This window comes from Vanellus vanellus (assembly GCF_965231255.1).
Source record: "Vanellus vanellus genome assembly, chromosome: 2".
NCBI classification, from domain to species: domain Eukaryota; kingdom Metazoa; phylum Chordata; class Aves; order Charadriiformes; family Charadriidae; genus Vanellus; species Vanellus vanellus.
Genome location: NC_138906.1, coordinates 46,716,792 through 46,739,862, shown reverse-complemented (window position 1 = coordinate 46,739,862; position 23,071 = coordinate 46,716,792). Strand labels below are relative to the sequence as shown.

The 23,071-nt window shown below is 42.1% G+C and overlaps 1 protein-coding gene across 1 annotated transcript in view; it reads right to left on the bottom strand.

The window, feature by feature from the left end:
- Positions 1 to 21,441, bottom strand: part of CMTM8 (CKLF like MARVEL transmembrane domain containing 8) — a 36,592-nt gene extending 15,151 nt beyond the window's left edge. The window contains exon 1 of the mRNA XM_082499696.1: positions 21,256 to 21,441. Within this exon, the coding sequence (XP_082355822.1) occupies positions 21,256 to 21,429 (174 nt within the window). The 5' untranslated portion in view covers positions 21,430 to 21,441. The remainder of the gene's footprint in view (positions 1 to 21,255) is intronic.
- Positions 21,442 to 23,071: the final 1,630 nt, after the last annotated feature.

The window sequence follows — 23,071 nt, the reverse complement described above, 5'->3', positions numbered from 1 at the left end:
GAGTCTTTCCTATCTTTGAAAACATTTCTCTTTGTAATAAGACTGCAAAATTCAGTCTCTCCTACTTTCACAGAACTTCTAAAAATTGTCTGAATACCTTTAAAATTATCTTCATGCAACCAGTTTCAGTGTTGAACCTTCCCACAAGCCTTCAAACTTTCTGTCACACTCTTGGCTCTGTGGCAGCACCAGCAAGCACCCCTCACAACAGACCAAACACAAGGGCTTGAAATACTGGCAATACTAACCGTCACTTGAGAGAAGTCCCCCACAGAGTTGTTTCTTAGGGTAGATTTCCTGAGATAGAAAACTACTGGAAGCAGCAAGTACCAAAATACACTCCAGATGTACATCTTGACTAAAGAGTGGACTCCCTTACTCAAGAGTTTAGTCCAAATCCTATTACAAGCCATACAGAAAAACCTCCTGACCCACACTTGAAATGGGTCAAGGCCTGCTGGCAGAGATTTCATTCAATAGAAAGCACGCCTATTCTGGAGCAAGAATTCCAACCAAGCCTTTCAACAGCTGACAGACCTCCAGTGCCTTTCCCACAGCTCCACAGAGCAAGGGAGTCCTCCCACACCTACCCCAATTCCCCGGGACAGAGACCAAGAACGCCTTTGCCTAAAGAACCAGGGGCAGACCTCCCCACATCCAAGCCAGTAAAGAAGAGCTCGTCCTGATGTTCAGACCGTGATGCTCATTATCCAGGTCAGCCATGCAGGGAGAATGCACTGAACTGGCCACGGCATGCGTAAATAAGGGTATCAGCTTGCACTTACAAAAGGATTCACAAGGAGGCAAAGCCAGCTTGCAAGAGCATCCAAGAAATTTATAAAGTCTCCCTGGGAAACGCAGAGAAAGGGAGGTGGTTACTGGCTGGCCTGCAAGCTGGAAACTTATTTTTCTGATCAGAATGGGTATTGCAATACTGCAGTGCTGCCTCAGCATAAAGACAACAGTACCTGAGCAAAATGCAGTAGCACACCCCAATTTCATGTTACCCTAATGAGTCTATCACCTACTAAAATTAATAAATCACAAAGGTACTCCTTCTCTAGCTTTCACTGTTGACTCCACTGACTCTACTGCAAGTCATGCATGAGGAGTCTTCTGTGATACGGTTCTCTGGCTCGCTGCAACTGACAGCCAAGAAAAGTAACTCTGAGGTGGCAGAGAGTAAGGAAACTGTACTGTCCATTCCAGCAGAATATCACAATGCTCAAACGTTGCTTCACCTGAGAAATATGCATGGAATGCATGAGACTGGAGTTAACACCAATAACAGACCAAAATGAGGTAGCTTAAATTTAAAAAGCAAGAGATTGTGTTTTCTAGAAAACACAGACTAACCCATCCCTCATCAAAACTGTGAAATCACTACACAAGAGTTTGTTTCTCACAGTTTTTCAGGAAGTTTTGTCTGAAAAAATAACTAGAGGTAGAGTTACCTTGATATTCAGAAGGTCAACAAGAAATAAGACTGTACTTGGGTCATAAATCTTGTTCCATGTGATCAAAACCATCACAACAGAAGATTAGAAACTGTTAGGAAAGGGATAAAATAATAAAAAACTTTAACAGAACATATCACAGTGCTTTATAAATCAATGGTGTGCCCATGCATTGAGTATGTTCAGTTCACTCCTCTCCCATTTCTAAAATGATTTAGTTGGATTATGCAAGGCACAGAGAATGGCTCCCGCAGGAAAAGAAAGTTAAGGTTGGAAAAAAGATTAGTTCAATTTTCTATTGAAGACTGAAGGAGGATATCACAGAAGAATGCAGATTCACAGAATCGTAGAATAGTCTGGGTTGGAAGGGACCTTTAAAGGTCATTTAGTCTAACCTCCCTGCAATGAGCAAGGACATCTTCAACTAGATCAGGTTGCTGAGAGCCTTGTCCAACCTGACATTGAATGTTTCCTGGGATGGGTCATCCACAACTTCTCTGGGCAACCTGTTCCAGTGCTTCATCACTCTCATAGTGAAAAATTTCTTCCTGATATCTAATCTAAATCTACCCTCTCCTAGTTTGAAGCCATTACCCCTCGTCCTATCAAATGGTGGGTGGCACAAAGAAGGGAACAAGGACTGGATTAGGACTCACAATACAAGAAGCATCCAGCTAAATCAGCAGGCAGAAAATTGAACAACAAACAGGGGGAGAGGGGGAGAGGGGGAGAGGGGGAGAGGGGGAGAGGGGGAGAGGGGGAGAGGGGGAGAGGGGGAGAGGGGGAGAGGGGGAGAGGGGGAGAGGGGGAGAGGGGGAGAGGGGGAGAGGGGGAGAGGGGGAGAGGGGGAGAGGGGGAGAGGGGGAGAGGGGGAGAGGGGGAGAGGGGGAGAGGGGGAGAGGGGGAGAGGGGGAGAGGGGGAGAGGGGGAGAGGGGGAGAGGGGGAGAGGGGGAGAGGGGGAGAGGGGGAGAGGGGGAGAGGGGGAGAGGGGTCAGGAAGAAGAAAAAAACCCCACATAATCAAATTACAGAATTCATTGTCACAGGAAACACCATACATACTTCTGGAAGACAGGTCAGCCCTGTCTGTATATATTACCTATACACAACGATAGTCAAGATGCAGCCTTCAGCTCTGGAAATTCCTTAATGTGCAGTTTGCTAGAAGCTAGAAAACTATAGCGGAGAAGGATCTTGCCGTATGTGCTGCTTTTTACAGTCTTCCCTAAGTTTTCAGTATCAGTCATTATCAGAGACTGAATACTGGCTAAACAGACCACTGACCAGACTCAGTACAACCACCATTACTAACTTCTGGTATTAATTTGCCTTACTTTCCTGCAGGAGACCGTGGCAGCTGCAGAAGTATTAATAGAATAGGACAGGATGACTACATGCCACATCAATATACTGTTTGTTTCTAAAGTAGAATTATGAGGAATAATCTCAAACAATGGTAAAGAAACTAGCTTGAATTATATCATCATAAAATCTATCTTCTTGGCAGAGCAGTGGTTGATCATTAACAGGTCATCAAAATGTGTACAAAGCATAAAGATCGGTCCTTGTCCCAGGGCACTTTCCACATTAAATGCTTTAAGGTTTTTGAGGGCTGCATTCAGGAGCACACTGCTGTTTACTGATGCCTGTAAATTCTAACTTAACACTGATGTTTTCCCTGCAGATCTGCACACACAGAGCTATTTATATAGGTTACTGTGCACTATGCATATATTAACTTATGCACCCTTGCTAACACCGTGCTAGCCATCATTTTATCTACATAGCCGCAGCGGAAGACGCACCATAATGTTCTAATATCTGACTGAAGTACCTTTATGTACAATACAGTGCAATGGGCCCGTCCCAGGTCAGTCAGGAGAAAGACCTGCAACCAGTCCCAGAGCTGCGGCAGCTGACCGGGAACACACTGGTTACTGCTATCAGTGGCTCCATCAGGGCCAGAGTTTAATGTAAAAATAAAGTGGGGTGGTGCAAAATGCCACCGAAGACAAACAGCCTGTCCTAAAAAGCACTTACCTCTCCGGAAGGGCACCTGGTGAAACAGTTGGAAGGCAATGACCTCCACTGTGCTTAATCTCTAATCATGACCTCAACACAAGACTGCCTGGCTTCTTATCTAGCAATCATGAAGGATGCGAATAAAAGGAACGCTGCTGCTCCCTTTTCCTTCCCCTTCAGCAATGCCTGGCTGCAGCAGGCATTACTCCCACCACCTAGCATTTCCCAAAAAGAAACACCTTGCTGTTGCGCAGCAAGGCTGTTGATTGCAAATTCACTGTCTCCACAGCTTCCTGGCCAGAGTCGGGAGAAGTGATGCTCCTATGGCAAACACTGCGGTACCACGGAGCTGGGAATTACTCACTGGAATTCCTGCTATGCTTTGCTCTTCAGCAGCACAAAAAGGAAAATGTAAAATAATAGAAGATTAGATCCGAACCAAAAGAATCTGCCTTTTCAGTTACTTTATGAGGAAATTTTCACTTAATGCTGTATGAATTTTAAAGCAGACAATTACAAAGCAAAACAGTCACACACACACACCTATGGCACAGGATACATAGCCCCTTGTTTCCTAGTGGTTGCTTTTGTGCAGCCTCTAGAGGTAAGGCTTTTTGGGAAAAACTTGAAGGTTCGGTACAAACACCTTCAGTTTTAAAAACAGCACATAAATTCCATGCTCTGATCATTTTTCATTTTAAACATCCTGGTTATAAATTATCAGGATTGGTGAAACTACAAGGTGAAATGTTTTTGCATTTAACATTCAAATATTAATGCATTTTGGAGCTCTGAGTAAAAGTTGTAACTGATTTCTTTGAGGAGTAACATTCACAAGTTAGTCCTTTAAACAGTACTGTACAGACAGGACATATGACCCATGTGAGATGCAGTGGTCATTCATTGAGTTGATTTGTAGTAAGCCCTATTATCAAATTAATACAATGCCATATGATTTCACTGATTTCAAAGATCTGCATACTACAAAATTGCATGCAGATTTGGCAGCTCTTACTAGTAAGGAACATCACCTACTTAGTGGAAGGACTTAAAAGGGAAAAAAAAAAAAAAAAAAAAAAAAAAAAAAAGGAAAACCATACTGGCAAGCTTTTGGAATTCTTATCTTGAGATCTGAAACCTCTCCTCACATTTAACAATAAATCCTAGGGATGAAGAATTTCATCTCTCTTCTCAAAACAGGAAGGGTTTCAGGAGTGCAGCTACAGTTTAACTGTGGGATAGGGTCTGCCACCTCACCATTTTTGGTTTAGGGCTTTTGGGGGATGTTTGGGGGGGCACGGGGGACAGATGACAAGCTTAACATACTACCTTTTGTCTGTGTAAATATAGTGACGGGTTGACAAATACATGAACATTTTTCTGAGAAGGGCCGCAGACTTTCAAGTCAAGTAGTAGAGACATATTTCTGGAGGTAAAGACCGTGGTATAGCCCTTGTGCTCTGAATACAATTTATCCTTTATAAAGCACATACATAAATCTGTGCACTCACAGTTTGACCTGCTGCGGACACTGACTACATGGCTGTCTGATACTTTTGGTAGTGCACTGTGAGGAAATTATTCCCCTTGCACAGAACAATTAGAAAAATAGACTATTAGCGTCAGTAACCTCTTAACTGTCAGTAATCTCTTTACTTTTTCTTTCATTATTTAAACTGGAAAAGCTCAGAAGTGTATTCTGAGTTCAAAAGATACAGGGTGATATGTGTCTGGCTTAACGTCTCTTCCCCAATGTTGCTATTTATTATTATTTTTATTACTACAACTACCATTGTTTCTTAATGGAACATGATGGTAGGAAGGGTTTGTTCTTTTGTTCCAATTCATTTAAGTGAAAAGAGGTTTGAGTTACCCATGCGTTCTTCTGCCTTGATCTTGCCACGACCTACATACAAATTTTTCCTTTGGAAAAAGTTTTATAGCACTCTATCTTCCTTTCTCCCATCTTTCCTGAAGGGATACTGTTCCTGAGGGTAGAAAGATACCAGCTTCTCAATAAATGGCAATGATTTGTGTAAGTTACTTTTAATATTTGGTGCATGTAAAATACACACACCCACAAAGAAAGTCATTCTGCCATCGTTTCTACACTAATAAGGTGAACTATTTTTAAAAGAGAATTCCTAACAATGGTTACTTATGAATTATGACTGATTATTTATGTAGTCCACTTTGTTTAAATGGTGTCTACGTTCTTCAAGAGAACAATGCTGTATACAGCTGCTTTATTAATAATGTCACTGGCTCTTTGTTGCTATTTTTACATCTCCATCTTCCTGTTAGGCCATGTAAATAGAGATGCCTATAATTAGCGGACACACAGCATTGTTTCACAAATCTTAGCTGTTACATTAAAATAGAAAGCTTATTACTTCTCTGGGAATAACTTTTATTTTGCCCTATAGTCAGGATACACAGTCATAAAGCCAGATACAATGCAATGGAAAAATCAAAGAAGGTATCTGCTAAGAAAGGCTACTGCTGCATTCTACATCCATTTAAACACGAGGAAAACATTAGCTGCTCATTGAAAATTATTGTTTTTTTTAATTTTTAGAATGAAAGTATCTTTTCATTTCCAGCTGAACACCAAAGAAATTGATCTTGTACAATACAGAAACTTTGACTGCTGTGAGACAAAATCCTCTAGTCACCAAAAGTTGCAACAGTTCCCCTTGCCTGACAAACAGAAGACATGAGAAAATAAGTCTGCATCCAGATTTGTTGATGTCTACGTATTTAGAAGCTTATCTCTCTTGACTATTTCTGTATCAAGTCCCACGTATAAAGGTCCAACCCCAGGAACCATTATCCATGTTTTTAGGTAAAGATTAAGGATTTTACAAAGATGGATCCACACGTTGTAGAAATACCTCACTGAAAAATCTTTTTCCTTCCCTGGCAATATTGTTTTCTTTCCTGAATACATTTTGCATTAACAACATAGAACAGCATGCCTGTAAGTATTTAACATTTGCATATGCTTTTCTGGAGGCATTTCTATTCACAGACTTCATGGTCAGAAAGGACCATTATGGCCTTGGGGGCAATGATATAAAGATTTCAACCTACAACATACTTTTTGGAAAGAGACGACATCTTGGCATAGACATTGCAATGATAAGCTTCATCTTTTCTCTAAATAAGGTGCCGTAATGCTTATTACTCTGTTAAAAAAACTCAGCCCCACTTCTCATCTGAATTTGTCTGAAGTCAGTTTCCAGGCGTGTCCTTTTCTGAAATCTCCGTCACCAATATCAAAGATAACTTTGTACTATAAGAGCTGTATTTAAAATTCTTGACAAGACACAACTGAATAAGGTAATCACAGTACTATCATTGCTTCTGACAAGCTATGCTTCCCCCCCTTTTTTTCTTTCTCTTTTTTCTTTTCACAGTAGTAGTAGTAGAAAGAATTTACTTTGAAGGAATCAGGAACAGGGCAAATCCAGAATTAAGTTTTCAATACAGACCTATTTAAGAGTTGTTACCACTGTCCCACAATTAATGTTCGCAGAGACGTTAAGGGTACAAAGGCAACTTTAAAAGTAAGAATTCTATGCAAGTGATTGGACAAAATTAATTGGACAAACATGTGAAGAGACACTGTGGATCACATGCTTTTAGAGAGGTCCTTCTTACAGCATTCTGTAACTTTAGTTTTAACTTTCTGAAGAAAGAAGTCCACAAGCCTGAAGGACTTCCCACAGCCTGCCTGTTCTCCATAATAAATACTCAAGCGGTGCACGCAGCATAAGAGAACAAAGTGAAAAGCTCTGTGGGATATCTGACACTTGAAATTCAAACTATTGAAGTCATAAATTAAGTATATATGCCTGTGTGTGAGGCAGGGTATAATGTTCTCCAACTGCTTCAATGGGTCTTGCATAAACAAAGAACAGAACAACCGGCTACAACTGTTAGCTTCCTAGTGCAAGGTAAAAAAAAAAGTCATCAAGAAAAATAAATTTTAGGGCCTGAAGACACTGGTTTACTCAGATTTAAGTAAGTGAGCAGAAATTATTTAATGTCCCATAGAGTTCCACCAGAGGTTGCTGCACTGCAAGGGTGACTGCATACAAAGCTGCTCCTGAATTACCGCAATCTACTACCCATTGTATCAGAGGTAAACAAATCACTGGTTTGGGTTATCACCATATGTTGAACTGTGAACTGCAGTGAACAGCAAGGCACAGAGACCTTTTCAGCTGTCTGTGTTTAAGTGCTACCAGCCTGAAATCAGAATTTCTGTATTTGCCTCCTGTAATACATAATCACAGAAAAGTCAAGAAACAAGCAGGAACAAGTCCTTCTTAGCTACTGCTCTTGATGCACGCACTTATGTTTCACTGTCCTCACAGCAAAGCTATTGGGTTTTGGGTTTTCAAGCATACTCTGTTCCATTTCTCTATCTAAATCTGATTTTTCAATACAGTTCACAGATGTCAGAATTGTTGCAAACTACAGGGATTACATGGATTACTGGATCTCCCATGCCTGAAAAACAAGTGTTTAGAGCAATTACACCTCCTTGTGGAAAGGTATTCCCCATATGTTCTCCTTCTAGTTCCTCTGCAGGCATAGCATTTTGCTCTGGGAGATGAGCATGTTGTTAGCCTGAAAACTGCTACAACCCCTAAACATATCATAAAATCATAGAATAGTTTGAGTTGGAAGGGACCTTTAAAGGTCATCTAGTCCAACTGCCCTGCCATGAGCAGGGACGTCTTCAACTAGATCAGGTTGCTCAGAGCCCTGTCCAACCTGACCTTGAATATTTCCAGGGATGGGGCATCTACCACCTCTCTGGGCAACCTGTTCCAGTGCTTCACCACCCTCATTATAAAAAATTCTTTCTTGTATCTAATTTAAATCTACATTGTTTTAGTTTAAAACCATTACCCCTTGTCCTATCGCAACAGGTCCCTTTTCTAGAAAAGTGTTTCCACAGTCCTAGCACAGGCTAGAATTTTGTCCTAAAATTCAGGCAAATTTCCTCAACATGAGATCAAAATATTGGTCTCAAATATAAGCATGGCTTGCTCCCCATTTGATCCAACCTCTCCCCATCTCCTGCATTACAGAAGCTGAGTCAGCAGATCAGGATGGCAGCTTTATCTCAGGCCACAGTCTCATGCATAGGCATAGACTAAACTGTGAAAAGATAGGACAAGGCTACTACACCATCAACCATTGGCAGATGAGTAAGGCAGATAACTAGAGGGCAGTCAACTTGCCAACTTTCAGCACCAAATGTTCGGGTCACACTTCATCACGGTTTAAGGTGATGGGAACTGTGACTGGGTCAGCTGCTGGTTCAGTGGAGGCAGCCATGACCTGACCCAGCACGCAGCTGGCAGTACCAATATCCAAAATACACCAACCGACTTTGTTGAAGGCTGTCTGCATCTGACCTGCAATTTATTAGCAGCAAGTGATGCAGCACACATGCCAAAGTTACAGAGAGCAGAGGTCCAGGTAAGGTAACAAAACCCAAGGAGCTGAGGGGTTACAAGCTGAGGGTAAGTGCGGCGCTGGCAGCAGGCTCTCTTCCCACCCAAGTGGTTCTTCTGAAAAACCGAAGCCTTTTCCTGTAGTTCTGTTTATATTATACTATCCCCAACATACACAACCAACTAAATTATATTTACTTAGCTAACTTCCACGCCTTTTCCCCTTTCTCTTTCCTCAGATTTGGATCACAGCTTTCTTCTGCCCAGTATTTTCTTCCCTGGAATGACAATAGTGCAGATACAATAAAGAGGTGTTACCAGTCTTTGTTCAGATACTCTTTGTTGAGTATTTCAGCTATTTACCTCCTGCTCAGAAGTTCCTGTTTTCCCACTGAGGGGGGAAGGGAAAGCCATCAGCCTGTATAGTTATATGGCAGCTTTTTGTTTTAAAAGTCTCTGTGCAGCCAGAGATATTTACTACGCTTCCCTCCTGTCAAAGCATGATATTACTGGTTTCAAACCAAAGAGGGAAAATTCTTCTGACTACAAAAGTAGTATTTTACAGGTACCCTTTTCTTCAAGCTACCAACTACTACTATATCAAAATGCTGAAATCGACACACATTGAAAACTCCACCCACTATCATGAACTGTGCAGGAACACAGAGGCAAGTAATGTAATCTCCTACTGCTGACAATATTACAGGTCTTAACAAATAAAACCAAGAAAGCAGAAACGAATTAGGCCACTAAAAGACATCACTGGCTGGGAGCTTTGCTAGTTTACACAAAGGAAAAAGGAAGAACACAGCACGCATAGCAATTTGCCTTTGACACAAGAGAAAGCATATGTCATTTGATAATCCAGTAATAAGGCAGGAAAGCTATGGGACACAGTCATTTGTTGGACTGAAGAAACATGTTTAGTTTGACATTTATGATGTTAAGCTGTTTTGACACCTAGGATTTAATACTATCATGAGGTTACGGCGATGTAGATGGAACAAAATGACCAATGCCTCATCACAAAATAAGATATCTCCTTGTACTGTGGGACACACGACTATACAGAGCTTTAAAGAAATATGTAAATTAGACATTTAGGTTATAAAAGGGCATTTCTGAGCAATGGATCTGCACAGCTCCCCCATTTATCATCAGCAGCTCTGTTCAAGCCAAAGAAACTGTGCATATGCAACAGGTAAACAAACTGGTAGCACAACAGTGCTTAGTAGGAATCTTAGGGGGAAATCTTGGTAACATGCGGGTTAACTGTGCCTTGCATTTTCCTAAAGTCAATTTTAGCACAGTAGGTCAACACAAAAAAGGTAAAAAGGGTTAACTAGGCTCCTCCTAATCTCAATCTAATTTGACAGTAAGTACTTGGTACAAAGGTATTGGAGAGAAAAGGTCTTAAGGAAGGCAATCTTTTTTATTAGACTAATCCACGGAGTTGGCAAAAGAAACGAGTGGGGAAAGTTTCTGAGCATACACTTTTCTTCAGCGCCGAACGGAAGGAACAACAGAGCTGCCCCTTTACCAAATGCTAGCAAGTGGATAGGAAATGACTATCGGAAAGGAACTGCTGATCTTTAAGAGCCGGACAAACAATATTAGCGCTGATTAGCATGTACAGCCTTCGCGGTAGGTAGGCTTTCATGTTCTTTTCATTTCATGTGCGGATATGTCAGGATGACTGAAGTCAATGGAAAATTTGCAACAGGTTTTAATAGCATCAAGAATTGATTCATTATAAACTTCTCTTCAAAACAATATTGTTTGTGTACATTAGATCTTAACCTGATTTCTTTCCCATGAACTCATTTGGACACTACTTGCACCTCTTCTTAGGGTCATCTTCTTGTTTGTGTACATTGTTTATGTAATCTTACAGAAACAGCAAGAACCACAAGTCAAAATTAAGTGTTCTTTTAAAATGCACTTCATTTTTTTAAAACTGAGACAAAATGCCTCTTCAATTTAGGAAATAAAGCTTGTTTTTTAAAGTGAAAATTACTTCAGACATAGTTTGGGGTCAGTTGGTTTGGGTTTTTTAGTGTTTTGGTTTGGGGGTTTTTTGTTTTTTGGGTTTGTTTTGTTTTGTTTTTTTTTTTGAGGCTAGCATTCCACTGTTCAGCTTAATAAGAAAGTAAAAATTAGATGTAACCAAGCTTAGAGAATTCCATCTTATTTATTGCTGTGTAGTCAGTTTAATTTTAACTTGACCTAGTAAAACACTTTCTAAAAGACCTCATCTTACCTTTAACACATTATCTTGACTTGCTTACTTCAGGCAAACATTTGCTAGATAGTTCTCTGTTACTGCATAAAGACAGTGGCAAGTTCTTTGTACAAGTGCCTGGTAATGTTTTATGATTGTCAAACTCTAGAAAGAAACCCCATGTTTGAACAAAACGTTTGAAAACCTTTTTCTCCTGACTAAGATTCCTACCCTTTTGCTGAGAAAATAAACAGGGAAAACTCTTTAAATATACTAAATGGCACAATGAAGATGTAATTAGTAACATAAAAGTTGTTTATAATTATTCCACTCTTGGTAAGTCTCATCATTCAATTATACTTTTATAGGCCTGTGTCACATGTTCAAAACTGGTTTTATACATCTTCAGATGGAGGTCATAATTCAAACAGAAAACACACAAGAGAAGCCATCTCTTCAAGTAGGTCATTACTTTCCTCTTGCACACTGCCTTTTAAAGTCCCAGTAATGCAAGAATCTACGCAAAAGAGTAAAATAAGGATTGTGGTTTTCCACAGCTAAACATAGTAGTTTCTCAATGACAACTGTCCTTCTGTCCATTACAAATTTTATTTGGCATCCAGACTCTGTCATTAGCCAAATTCCTGTGCATTAGGAGAAGAAGAAAAAGAACACTAATAATGTATTCATTTGTACTGTGCTATATCTTAGTAACACCACAGGGAAGGAGAAATATTTTCATCTTAGAGGTCAACTGGCAATCCACAACAATAAATAACTGTTGTAACTGTATTGCACAGTCCAATGAACATGACTTATACACACAGCGAGGCTTCAAAATATCTGTCAGAAATCCTGCTTTTCCATGCATCCCAAATTTCTTATATTGAAGAACTTTTCGGCCCTTTTCTAAAAATCTTTCACCAAGGTTATCACAAGATTGTGGTAGGTCTGACAAAACCCAAGTTTGTCCAACCTGCTCTATGCCTATGGCTCAGCCAAAAGCATTTGTTTATTTAAAAGAAAGCACTTTCTGCAATGCAAGAACCAAACACGTCACAATATTTACCAATAATCTCCTAAATCACTGTATCACTATCAGTGTTTCTAATATTGTTCTAAAATACTGAAGTATTTTTCACAATTTTGTCCACCTACAGCTTTATGTAACCATTAAAGACAGATGTCTCATACTTGAGCAGAGCCTGATCTTTCAATTGCCTCACATCTCTCCTAAGACCCCATTTTGCCAAATTCTTATGGTAGGAGCTGCATCTTCTACATTGATTATCTCTGTCAAGTCTGAAGAAGAGCAGACAGGATGATCATGCAAAGCAAGCCTTCAGCAAGTTGCCCTGAGCTACTGGGCAAGAAGACTTGAAAGAATGGACAAAAAAAAAAACCAAACACCCCAACAAAAAAAACAACTAACAACTGAAAGTTGGAAAATTAAGACTTGGGACAGAGGCAGAAGAGTGGACAAGAGAGAGACAGGCACTAACATACGCTGAAATACTTTCAATGCAACACTGCCAGAAATAAGTTCTTCACACATCTTAATTATATCATTAGTTAAGTATACACTATGGTATAGTCTGTAATTACATGACCACACACTTTCCCCTTCTCCACAACACCACCCGCATGCAGCCACAGAAGGGAGAGCCTTCTTCAGAAATTATGCCTTCCGCTATTTTGCTTTCTCCTCCTTTACTTCTGTGGCCTGCAGACTTGCTGCCTGTGTGCAACTCAAAGCTTTGTATCTGCTTGGGCTCTTTAAAAGTACTTTGTTATCTGGATTATCTCACACTTCATTAGTAAACTATTAAACACACCTCTGTGAGATAAAGTATTTTACAGACAGTGCTCTTTTTTCCCCACAGCACTTAATATGGCACTGCGCTTTGCCTCTTCAGAACACAGCTCCTACTGACTTCGGCTACAACTGCAAATAATCAATTATTTTGCATCTCAGACCCAAAGTGGGGATCCAGAAAACAAGGAGAAAAGTGGCCACACTGAAATGTAAGGCTTACTTGCCTTATCTAGCATTCCATGGGAATACTGTGGTGCAAGCAGAAGATAAAAATAAATTGCTTCCAAGGAAGCAATTAGCCAGGAGACCATCCTTTCTCTTTGAATAATACCTTTCCTTACTCACGACATGCCTTCCTCCAATGCTGTATGCACAATATCCCAGTCATTCCCAGAAAAACCCTCCTGTGCAATGATCATGACAAAAGTTTCTTGAAAAATAACACGATCATGCAGATTTTGACTGAATTCCAGTGTCTGCACACAAACCAGTAGCAAACCAACATTGCCAGGGTGAACATCAATTCTGGCGCTTCTTAATTTCCAAGGCCATCAGCTATCATTTTTTTTAATGGATTTGTATGCACCTATACACACACCAGCACTTTGAAACAGCATATGTTACTGGTAGCAAGGTACATCATGGTTTAGAAATTAAACTAAAAACAAATTGATGCAGTCACTGTCATTTCTGGGTGGTTTTTCCCCTCTGGGGATTGAATAAAAGTATTCTCCCTGGCACATATCACGGTTGTGCTCTGAGCCTGTAGAGGACAATTGTGCATTTGTTTACGTTTTCCAATCTACAGCAATGGTAACAGGGACCCAACCACAGATTCACCCTCCCCTCACCTGATCCTTGTCAGAGTCTGCCCTACAGTGGCTGTCTCCAGTTGGCTGACTTAACCAGTTGCAGCATCATTTTAAAGACAATTTGCAGAAGTTTTCCTTTTGTTGGAGTTTTTCTTGCTTGTACCCCTATCCCCCAATGCTTAATTCCTGCCTGCAACACTCTCTGTGTCTCTAAGTTTCTGCCATGGTTCCTCATACTTCTCTCAAAACTGTGCTGCCACATTCAGCTATTACCTGCTGCAGGAGCTGTAGCCTTGGGAATAGCACTACTATTGAATGAAGAGTGCAAATGCTGCTAAAATACATAGTAAAGGGACACTTTCATGTAATCACTATACACGCATACAAAGGAAAAAAAAAAGGGGACCCCATTAGTGGCTGTAAAGTTTCCAGGCTAAATAAATGGATTCTGTGTGAAACAGTGTCACCTTCAATATATTTAAATCAGGCCTGGACACAGCAGTCAAATTTGAAGCTGATGATACAAACCAGTCTTGTTTTCAGGTATGAAGCAGAGGTTCTTGACAGGTTTCCTTTCAAGTTGTGCACATCAGGCCATCAGCTAAAAACAAACAGCCATTACCAGACTGTGATCAGAGAGGCTGCTTTCCCCACATGGCTTCCTTCCAGTCCTACCAAGGACTTTAGATATATCATAATCTAGTTAAAAAAATAAATATATTGAAAAAGACCAACAACATTTTGCCGATTATTACCATGCTTACTAAGTTCATCTCAGTTCTAAATCTGATTTTAGTGCCCCTCTCATTGCATCAGAAACATTGTGGCTACCCAGAACAAGCTGCTGGGACAGCATCCCTCTAATAATACCAATTTGTTGAAACTGTTTTTGTTTTGTTTTGACGATTTTTGTTTCAGCAAACTTGTGGTTGCATCAGCTTCATCTGCACATACCTTGCAAAACCGAGCAGTGTAAACACTCAACATTGTGCTCTAACTTGGCAAAAACGCAGTCACGCCCAGGACTGATCCAAGTCTGTGTAGCAAAGTCATCTGGTAACACCTGAATCCAACCAAAATATCCAACCAAGACCTTAGCCTCTTTCAGTTCACTAATTTAAGCTTACCACCAAGCCTTCCTCGGACCACATCCGGCTCCCACTGAAAGCAGTGACTTGATTCTTTCCTTGCTCTGTCCCTCCTTCACTGGAGGTTTACCAGTCTTACACCTGAGCCGCTCCTTTCGGAGGCAGATGAATCAGTGCCAGCAGCTTCCACAGGAACTGGCTCAGGCCACATGAATGGAACTACCTTGCCAAAGGTCTGATGGACGCTAAAATCTATTTGCTATTTGACCCTAGAAAAGAGGGCTTGGTCCTCTCTGCAAGGACACACTTTCTACTGCTTTTGTGGAATTGAAACAGGAATAAGTGCAGAAATATCACGCTGTTCCGATATGTACTTTATCCAAAAGAAAAACTAAGCTAAAAAACAAATACATACACCATTTTTTATATATATAAAAAAGAGAACAAAGCTGATATTCAAGTATCTCTTCAAGCATTCTTCTCATGAAGAGATAATGACATTTCATACATATTCCACCTTAACCTTGAGGTATTGAGAATATTTTGCATTTTTGACCTTTTGTAAAATATCTGCATTCAATTTGAGAGGCATTTTCACCCACATACCATGTCAGTCCTAATACTGTTTCTATCTGCACTTGGAGCACATTCCAGACAACACTTTCCAAAGCTCCTGTTCTCTCGTGTGTCCCCCAAATAGTTCTCTCTTCCCAAGGAAACACCCTAATCTTGCCCAGGAAACCAAAGACCTTTAAGAAAACAGAACTTTAAACAACTATATGATCCTAGAAGAAGATGGAAATCACACAGATATGTGTATCGACTACAGTAAGGACAGTTACACTAAGGGTTAGCAGTGGAACAACATCACCTAAAAAAGGGAGAACTGAAACCTGACTTCAGTGAGAGTTTTGTCTGATCAAGAGCAAAAGAGCGAGCTTAGATTTTATATTATGTGCGTTCTTATGGATGAAGTGCCTGACTAGTACAGGATATTTTTTCACTCAGTAATTCGAAGTGAATCATTTTAAGACCATGCTCACACATATCTCCTCTAGGCAAAGCACTTGTTCAACACATAAGAAGGTGCCTCAGTGTTGCCAACTACATGCAAGCAGATACACTGCAACTGGAGTAAAAATTGCATTATAAGAAGAAAACAAAAAGAAAATTCTACTGTTCCTGATGGAAGAGAAAGTCTTGCTGTTACCCAGGTGAGGAAAGTAGCTTTATGAGATTCCCTCTATGTTTCTGAGGGCTATTTCAAGAACTGGGGGTGCAGGAGGAGCATGGGATCTATATACAAAACTCTGAACTGCAGTCAGAGAGGGCATAACACCAAAAAAGCTAAATGCACGGAGAGCTCTAAAAAAGTATAATCTATGTCTTTTAGCTTTTTCACAGTAGATGGTCCCACTATTACTTTTATTTTTCTTCACATTTACATGATTTTATTGCTAACAATTCAAAACATGAATATCTTTAGAAGATTTTGATGCATCTCTTAGGAAAAAAAGTGAGGGAAAAGCCTACTGAACAAATATTTGGACATGTCAAGTTGTTCTGGTTTTGGTAACCTCAATATATTAAATCTGACATAACTTTCAATATCTATTCAATATTCTGAGGCTCACCACTGTACTAGAATAAAAAAAAATCAATGGGATTTCTTTTCTGAATTAAACCTTCAAAGGTCATATATTTGAAGAACAATGAAACAGTAATCAAAATTATTTTTATTGTCCAGAAATTTAAATTTAAACCATAATTTTATGTGCTGCCAGTAATGTAAATAACCTTCTATCAGGCTTCTATTCCAAGTACTTATCTTATTCTGGGCATTTCAGTCAAAGAATAATCTGCGTAGAAGAGCATGAAGAAACGCAACTGTAATTGCAATTTACTAAAATTTACACCATCACAAGATCTCACTTGCGGTGCCAGCATAACAACCTTCCAAACCTTTCCAAGCTATGTAGTATTTGGTATTTTAAGGACAAATAGCCACCAAAAGCTTTAAAATTAGTAGTGCAAGAGACTGTATCTAGCAACACACCAGTGTGAAGCAACAATCTGAAGGAATCAATGTCATCATGCTAGAAAGTAAATATTTTTATAACTACATCCATAGCAACCACAAAACTCTCCACTTCTCCAAACTGATCCATAACGCTTGACTCTAGAAGCTGATTTAAAGCTCTGAGAAGGTATCACTAGCCATCATTTATCTTGACCATAAAACTCCCAGGAAGACAAATATCTGGTCTTTCTGGGTCATCATTGTACAGAAAAGAAACACTCAGAAGACATTTCTGGCAACCGCTGTATTTGCTTCTTTTGAAACTATAAATTCTGCGGCTGGGGGGAGGGGGGTGTTACATTCTATAGACATTAATTGATACTTATTTCTATAATGTATTTTACTGCAGTGTCAACTCAGGTGATTGTCATCTGAACTAAAGACCTTATGTAACACCACTTACATCTTGTATGTTACTTTTCACCAACAGATCTCAGGTGCCTTACAAAGATTTGTATTGGTATTCCACGAGTGGAAAAGTCAGAGAAGTTAGAGAGATGCAGATAAATTCACTGTCAGTAGTCACTGGCCAACTAAGGCCAGTGAATCCAAGTCTCCCAAGTCAGAAGCCCCTGCTCTATTCAGCAAGTATCATTACTTCTGCATAAAAGTAATTTGGATAAGCTTCCACACACCAAAGCTGTTTTATGCCAGTTCCCAAAGGCCTCTCTCAGAAATCCAGTGGCATTTTCTATTGCTCTTTGCACTGAAATAAACTGAACCCAATTCTTTCCCAGGGAGCAGCAGGAAACCTTGCATGCTCTCTGGTCATGGAGGCAGACGTAGAAAGCAATGGAAATCTGTCAGCACCAGGTAATTTAGGCTTTCAGGCTGCAGTTCTGTGTTTGTTCATACTAGGCAAGCGCAGCGCTCAACCAAACGGCATTACAAAATTAATCTGAACCATGTTTGGGTACATGACTCCATTACTGCTGAATATGCACAGTCAACCTCATCCCAGATTTACTCTGGCATTAAAGCAGCTACGTAAAGGACAGGTAATACTTAATCCATCATAAAACCTGTCTTTATAAAGCTAACTCGTTTTGAACAAATTGGAAACAGTAGACTGAGTTAATAGCAGACCAGTGTTTTGCAGCATTGCAAAGAATCTCTTAGCAGGAGCCGTTAAGCTGAATTTACAGTGCCATTAAACCACAGCCTCAGAAGTAGGCTTGTTACTAGTGCACGTGGAAATCCATGCAGCAGTTAATTCATCTTCACAGCACCCAAATTATGGAGGTCGGAGCAAAACCCAATCAAGATCCTTCATTTAAAGCACTGGAAGATTTCATTTATGTGGCAACTCTGTGCTTTTCCATTCTCTTTGGTTGAAGAATAACACAGATTTGCCCTTTGCCTATACAGAGAAGAGAGCTCCAGTTTCAGAGCCAGGAGCCAGAAACCGCACTCCTCTTGCTGCATGCAGGTCGCTGACTGAGGGAGGCAATAATCAATCATTTATGCAGCCCCACAGTGCAAACCCTCAGAATATTCAGCGCTGTTGTTCAACACCTCTAGCTTAGCTTTAACATAGTATCGCAATGAACATGGGATCTGGCAGATGAGTAGCTGCAGGAATAACAGATATTACTAAAAACAGTCCTCTTCTCTGTCCGTCTCGCAGGTGTCTCCAGAGCAGGGGCAACAGAAGCAAAGGTAGGCTCTTACCACAGCTGCTGCACTTCAGATCTTGGTGCTTAGACTGAAAATGATCTGTCAGGCTGCAAACTCTCAACATGGAAATACAGACACATGTACGAGTTTGTCCCACTTACAGCTTTTCAAATTCTTAGTAGAAGGATCATGTTGTGAGCTGGGGGGTCAGTACTGAGGATCAGAAATATGCTGAAGAGCCAATTTGTGCAGGCAGGCCACAACTTTAACATATATAGGATGATCAGAACAGGCAGGAACTGACTGATTAGGCTACGCAACTCCATCACTGCTGAATATGCACAGCCAATTTTGAAATGGAGATCTTGCGTAAAGCTAATCATGGTCTCCTAAAGCACATTTTTCTCTCAGAAAAAAAAAAAAAAAAGAACATACAGGTGGAAAAGGTTTGACCAAAAACCAATGCCAAGCATATACATACACGCGCACACACATAAACTCACTTATTTGATTTTAATAACTGGTTTTATTTCAGTTCCATACCAAGGTATTCACTCATATGTTTTTCTTTTCCTTTAAACTGACAGAAGAACAGCTACCCTACCTGCTTTAAAGTAAGCGGGGTTAAGAACGAGAGTATTTCCTCAAAGGCAGTACCTAGCAGTACCCTACTTCTGCAGGACTTGCCTTATTGCTTTTAACTTCATATCAAAACTGTCCTCCATTCTCTCAAATACATCATCTACATTAGAGACTTCTGTCAGCTCCTTTGAGTTGGCCAGGAATTGCACATCTTCACACTGTTGATCAATAAAAATACATACATGTAAGCCTGTAGTGCAGACCCAACCCCAGTCTACAAAGTCAGGTAGCATTGAGGTTCTTTCTGAAGGTGGTAAATGTATTCTCACTTAAGTACTTATGAAACTTAAACCAAAGCTGGCTCTAAATGTCAACATTAATGGCCTCAAGTATCTCAAAATGGTGGCTGAAGAGGAATGGCTGACAGGACACAAAGTCCAACTAAAAACCAACATCACTCGGTTTAGAAAGGAAAGCTACACAAATACTATCACTGGTCAAGACAAACTAGAAAGCACACTGCCAACAAAGAGTAAGCAAGAGCCTGTCCATGTCCTGTGGTCATGTAGCTCAATGTAAATGCAGCCAATGCAGTATTCCGCAGCCAGGCTGAATATAAGACATTCCAGCAGGGGTTGGGAAAAGCCTTGGGAACCCCTCTAACAATCTACAGTGGGATCGCTCTTGAGAGAAAGTACAAGAAAGTTCATAATTCTGTTGCAATTAGTAACTGAAAATAATGGAAAAGAAAGCAGCTTTTCTTTCAAAAAACTAATACTACTTCATTCACAGATCTACTACAACAACAACAGTGAAGCATCCCCTGTATTTAACAACTGAAACAAGCCTACAATCACCTACCTACTAAAGACTACCAGAATTCCCACCCATACAAGGTACCACCTGGTAGCAGGTTCTGACTTCACACCCTCACCACTACTTGCCTGCACAGCAGCCATCCTCTCTCTGATGGCACTGTTTCTGCCAGAGGTCCTACACCACACATCTGCCCGAAGCTTCGCTTGGTTATTTTAACTTTGAAGTCAGCAAAAACAACAGTCATTCCACAGCTCTGGTGAAGCGCAACGTTTTCAAGCCTTGAAAGTGAATCTGGTCAAATAAGTTAATCCGTCCAGCATCATCAAAGCAAAAACATCACACAGGAAACTCAAAAAAATAGTTAATGAGCTGGTTGCCCCAACTAATAATAGTGTAGCTGAGCAGACTTAAAAGAAATTACTATTTTTAAGCAGAGATGCTGCATATCTATTGCTCAGCACACCGAGTGTAGGCTGTCTTGCAGGGGGGAACCCAGCGTCGTGTTGTTCACCACCTGCCACTAAGACAAGTGACTGAACCCCAAACCATGTGGCCGTCTGTACATTCATTTACACCTTATAAAGTATCTGCAAAAATTAAAATCGCTACCAAAACCAAAAGGCGATAGTTCATATCCCGCTCCGCACAGGTGCATCTAATCACTAAGAGCATAAGGAAATGCTTTTTATTGCCCTCCAATATGAAGATAAGTTGCCTAATTAACTCTGACGTCATTGTTATCAGTGCGCTATAAAGTACGAAGCATATACAGTCAATGTAATCAAGGAAAAGCTTCCAAAAATCAGCTCCCGGTCTCCCAAAACTCCTTCCCCCCCGCTACAAGAGGCGACGATACCGCGGACGCTGCGGGAGACCACAGACTACATGTGCCCTCTATTACTTTTGCGTTCGTCAATAGTTTCCCTCGGGGCGGGGGCGTTAGGGCTTCTCCCCCCTTACCCTCCCCAGCCGCCCCCCGTTTCCAAGCCGTCCCTTCCCGCCGCTTCACCTGCCGGTAGGGACCCCGCGAAGGCGCTTCCCCGAGGCTACCGAAGCCCCATCACGGGATGAAACCGGGGAGGAGGGGGAGGGAACAACCCAACCTCCAAACCGCTGAGGGAACTTTCCACGGCGGTGACCCAAAAACCTGAGGAGAGCCCTGTGCCGGGCCGGCCAGGACCGGACCGAGTCTCCCCCCCGCCCCGCCGCCCTTCTATCCCGGCCCATTTCCTTCAGGTCGCCCGCCCGCCCGCCCGGGAATACTCACGATCTCGGTCACCATGAGGAGCCCGGGGAGAGTCCGCAGGAACTCTCTGTCGTAGGCGAGGGTGCTGGAGCTGGCCGACAGGTTGGCGGTGAAGGAGCTGCTGGTGGTGGTGACCGTGTGGGAGCGAGGGCGCGGCGGCGGTTGCTCCTGAGGCGGCGGCACCGGCTGCTCCATCGTGGGCGCCCGCGGGGCTGCCCCCCGCGCCTCCCCCGAGCCCGGCGGCGAGGCGGAGGCAGGGGCGGCAGCCGCCTGACGGGCGGCGGGAAAGGCGCCGCTGCTGTGCACCGCTTTGTGTGACCCCGGCGCGGCGGGCGGGCAGCCCCCTCGCCTCAGCGCGGGGGAGGGTGCTCGGCGCCCGGCCCCGGGCGGAGAGGCGGGTCCGGCGGGGTGCCGCCCGCCCAGCCCTCCCGTAGCTGTCCCCTGAGGCGGGAGCGGGGGCGGGGGGGCTTGAGGCGTTGGGGACCGGCTGCCAGGGTCGGTGTGGGTGACCCCGGGCCGGGGTTGGTGGTGTGGGGGGTCCCTAGCGCTCGGGGAGGGCCCTCTGAGGGGGCAACGTGGGCCCCCCTTTGAAACTGCCTCCAGACCTCCAGGGCTTTTGTACACACAGAGGCCTTGGGATAATGTCCACTTCCAGCCGAGGAGCCAGGCCGAGCCAGCCACACTCTGGAAAAACAGCCCACGGGAAGCCATGCCATAGCATCGTGGGTGAGTATGGTTTGGGGGGGTCCAACCCCAGCCCTTTGCCGTCGTCCTCCATCTAGACTGTCACCCCTGGCTCCACGGGCTGCAAACATCAACAGGAGACATGCAGGTGCTGGGGGTTGTGGTCCCAGCTGGCTGCCATGGCTCTGACACGCTGTTGGGAGAGGAACCACTGTGAAGTGCCGCAGGCAGGGAGCGAGAGGCTAGGAGATACCACAGACCTCTGCGGAGCTGAAAATGGGGATTTGGCTGGGATCTTCTAAACAACCAAGAGTCTTCCTGATGCGAAAGACTTTTTAAAAGCCATGAAAGGCACTGGAAATGGAAAGTATGAGGTCATCATTGGCCTACTACCTGACAGTGTCGTGCTGTTCCCTAACCTGTATTTTTTAGTACTTTTCCAGTCTAGTCTTAAGTGTCGTCTTTGAAAAAAAAAATCATGTCTGTGTAATTTCTAAAGTGATTCTAAAGTGATCTTCCGTTCCGCAAAAAGTATGGTGTTTCAACAACAAGCAATCATGTTATAGTTTTTTTCAACATTCAGGAATTCTCGTTAGCAAGGCATTTGCATGTGGCGGCTCAGTAAAAATGAAGTGTTTTCCATGTGTCTGGTGTCTATTGTCCTCAAATTGTTTACTGCTGCTCTCCTGCTGGCCAACAAAGGATGGATTTTGAAGTATTACCTTTCAGCAAGGGATTCAATCAGCTGTGGGCTGAGAAGGAGGATGGCAGAGTTTCTCCAAGAAAAATGGAAAATGTGGATTACCCAGAGGAACATGGTTCTCGTACGTGATTGTGCCTCTGCTCACAGTGTAAGTGTGTCACAACACATGAGTTATTGGAAGGTGTGTCTTGGCTCGGGCTCTGTGGAGCCTCTGCGTAGGCATAGGCACTGGTGGCTTTTTTGTTTAAGATGGCAGAAAATTGTGGCAGAGTTTTGCAAACATGAGCTGCAGGTCATCAGAATGAGATGCTAGTCACTGGGCAGGATTTGATTTACGGATATCCCTCGTTGTGAGGAAAAACAGAAGAGACCACTAGCAAACCACACACTCAAACCATTTAACACAACATCTCAATCACGAACAAGGAATGTTACACTTTCTGGCAAAAC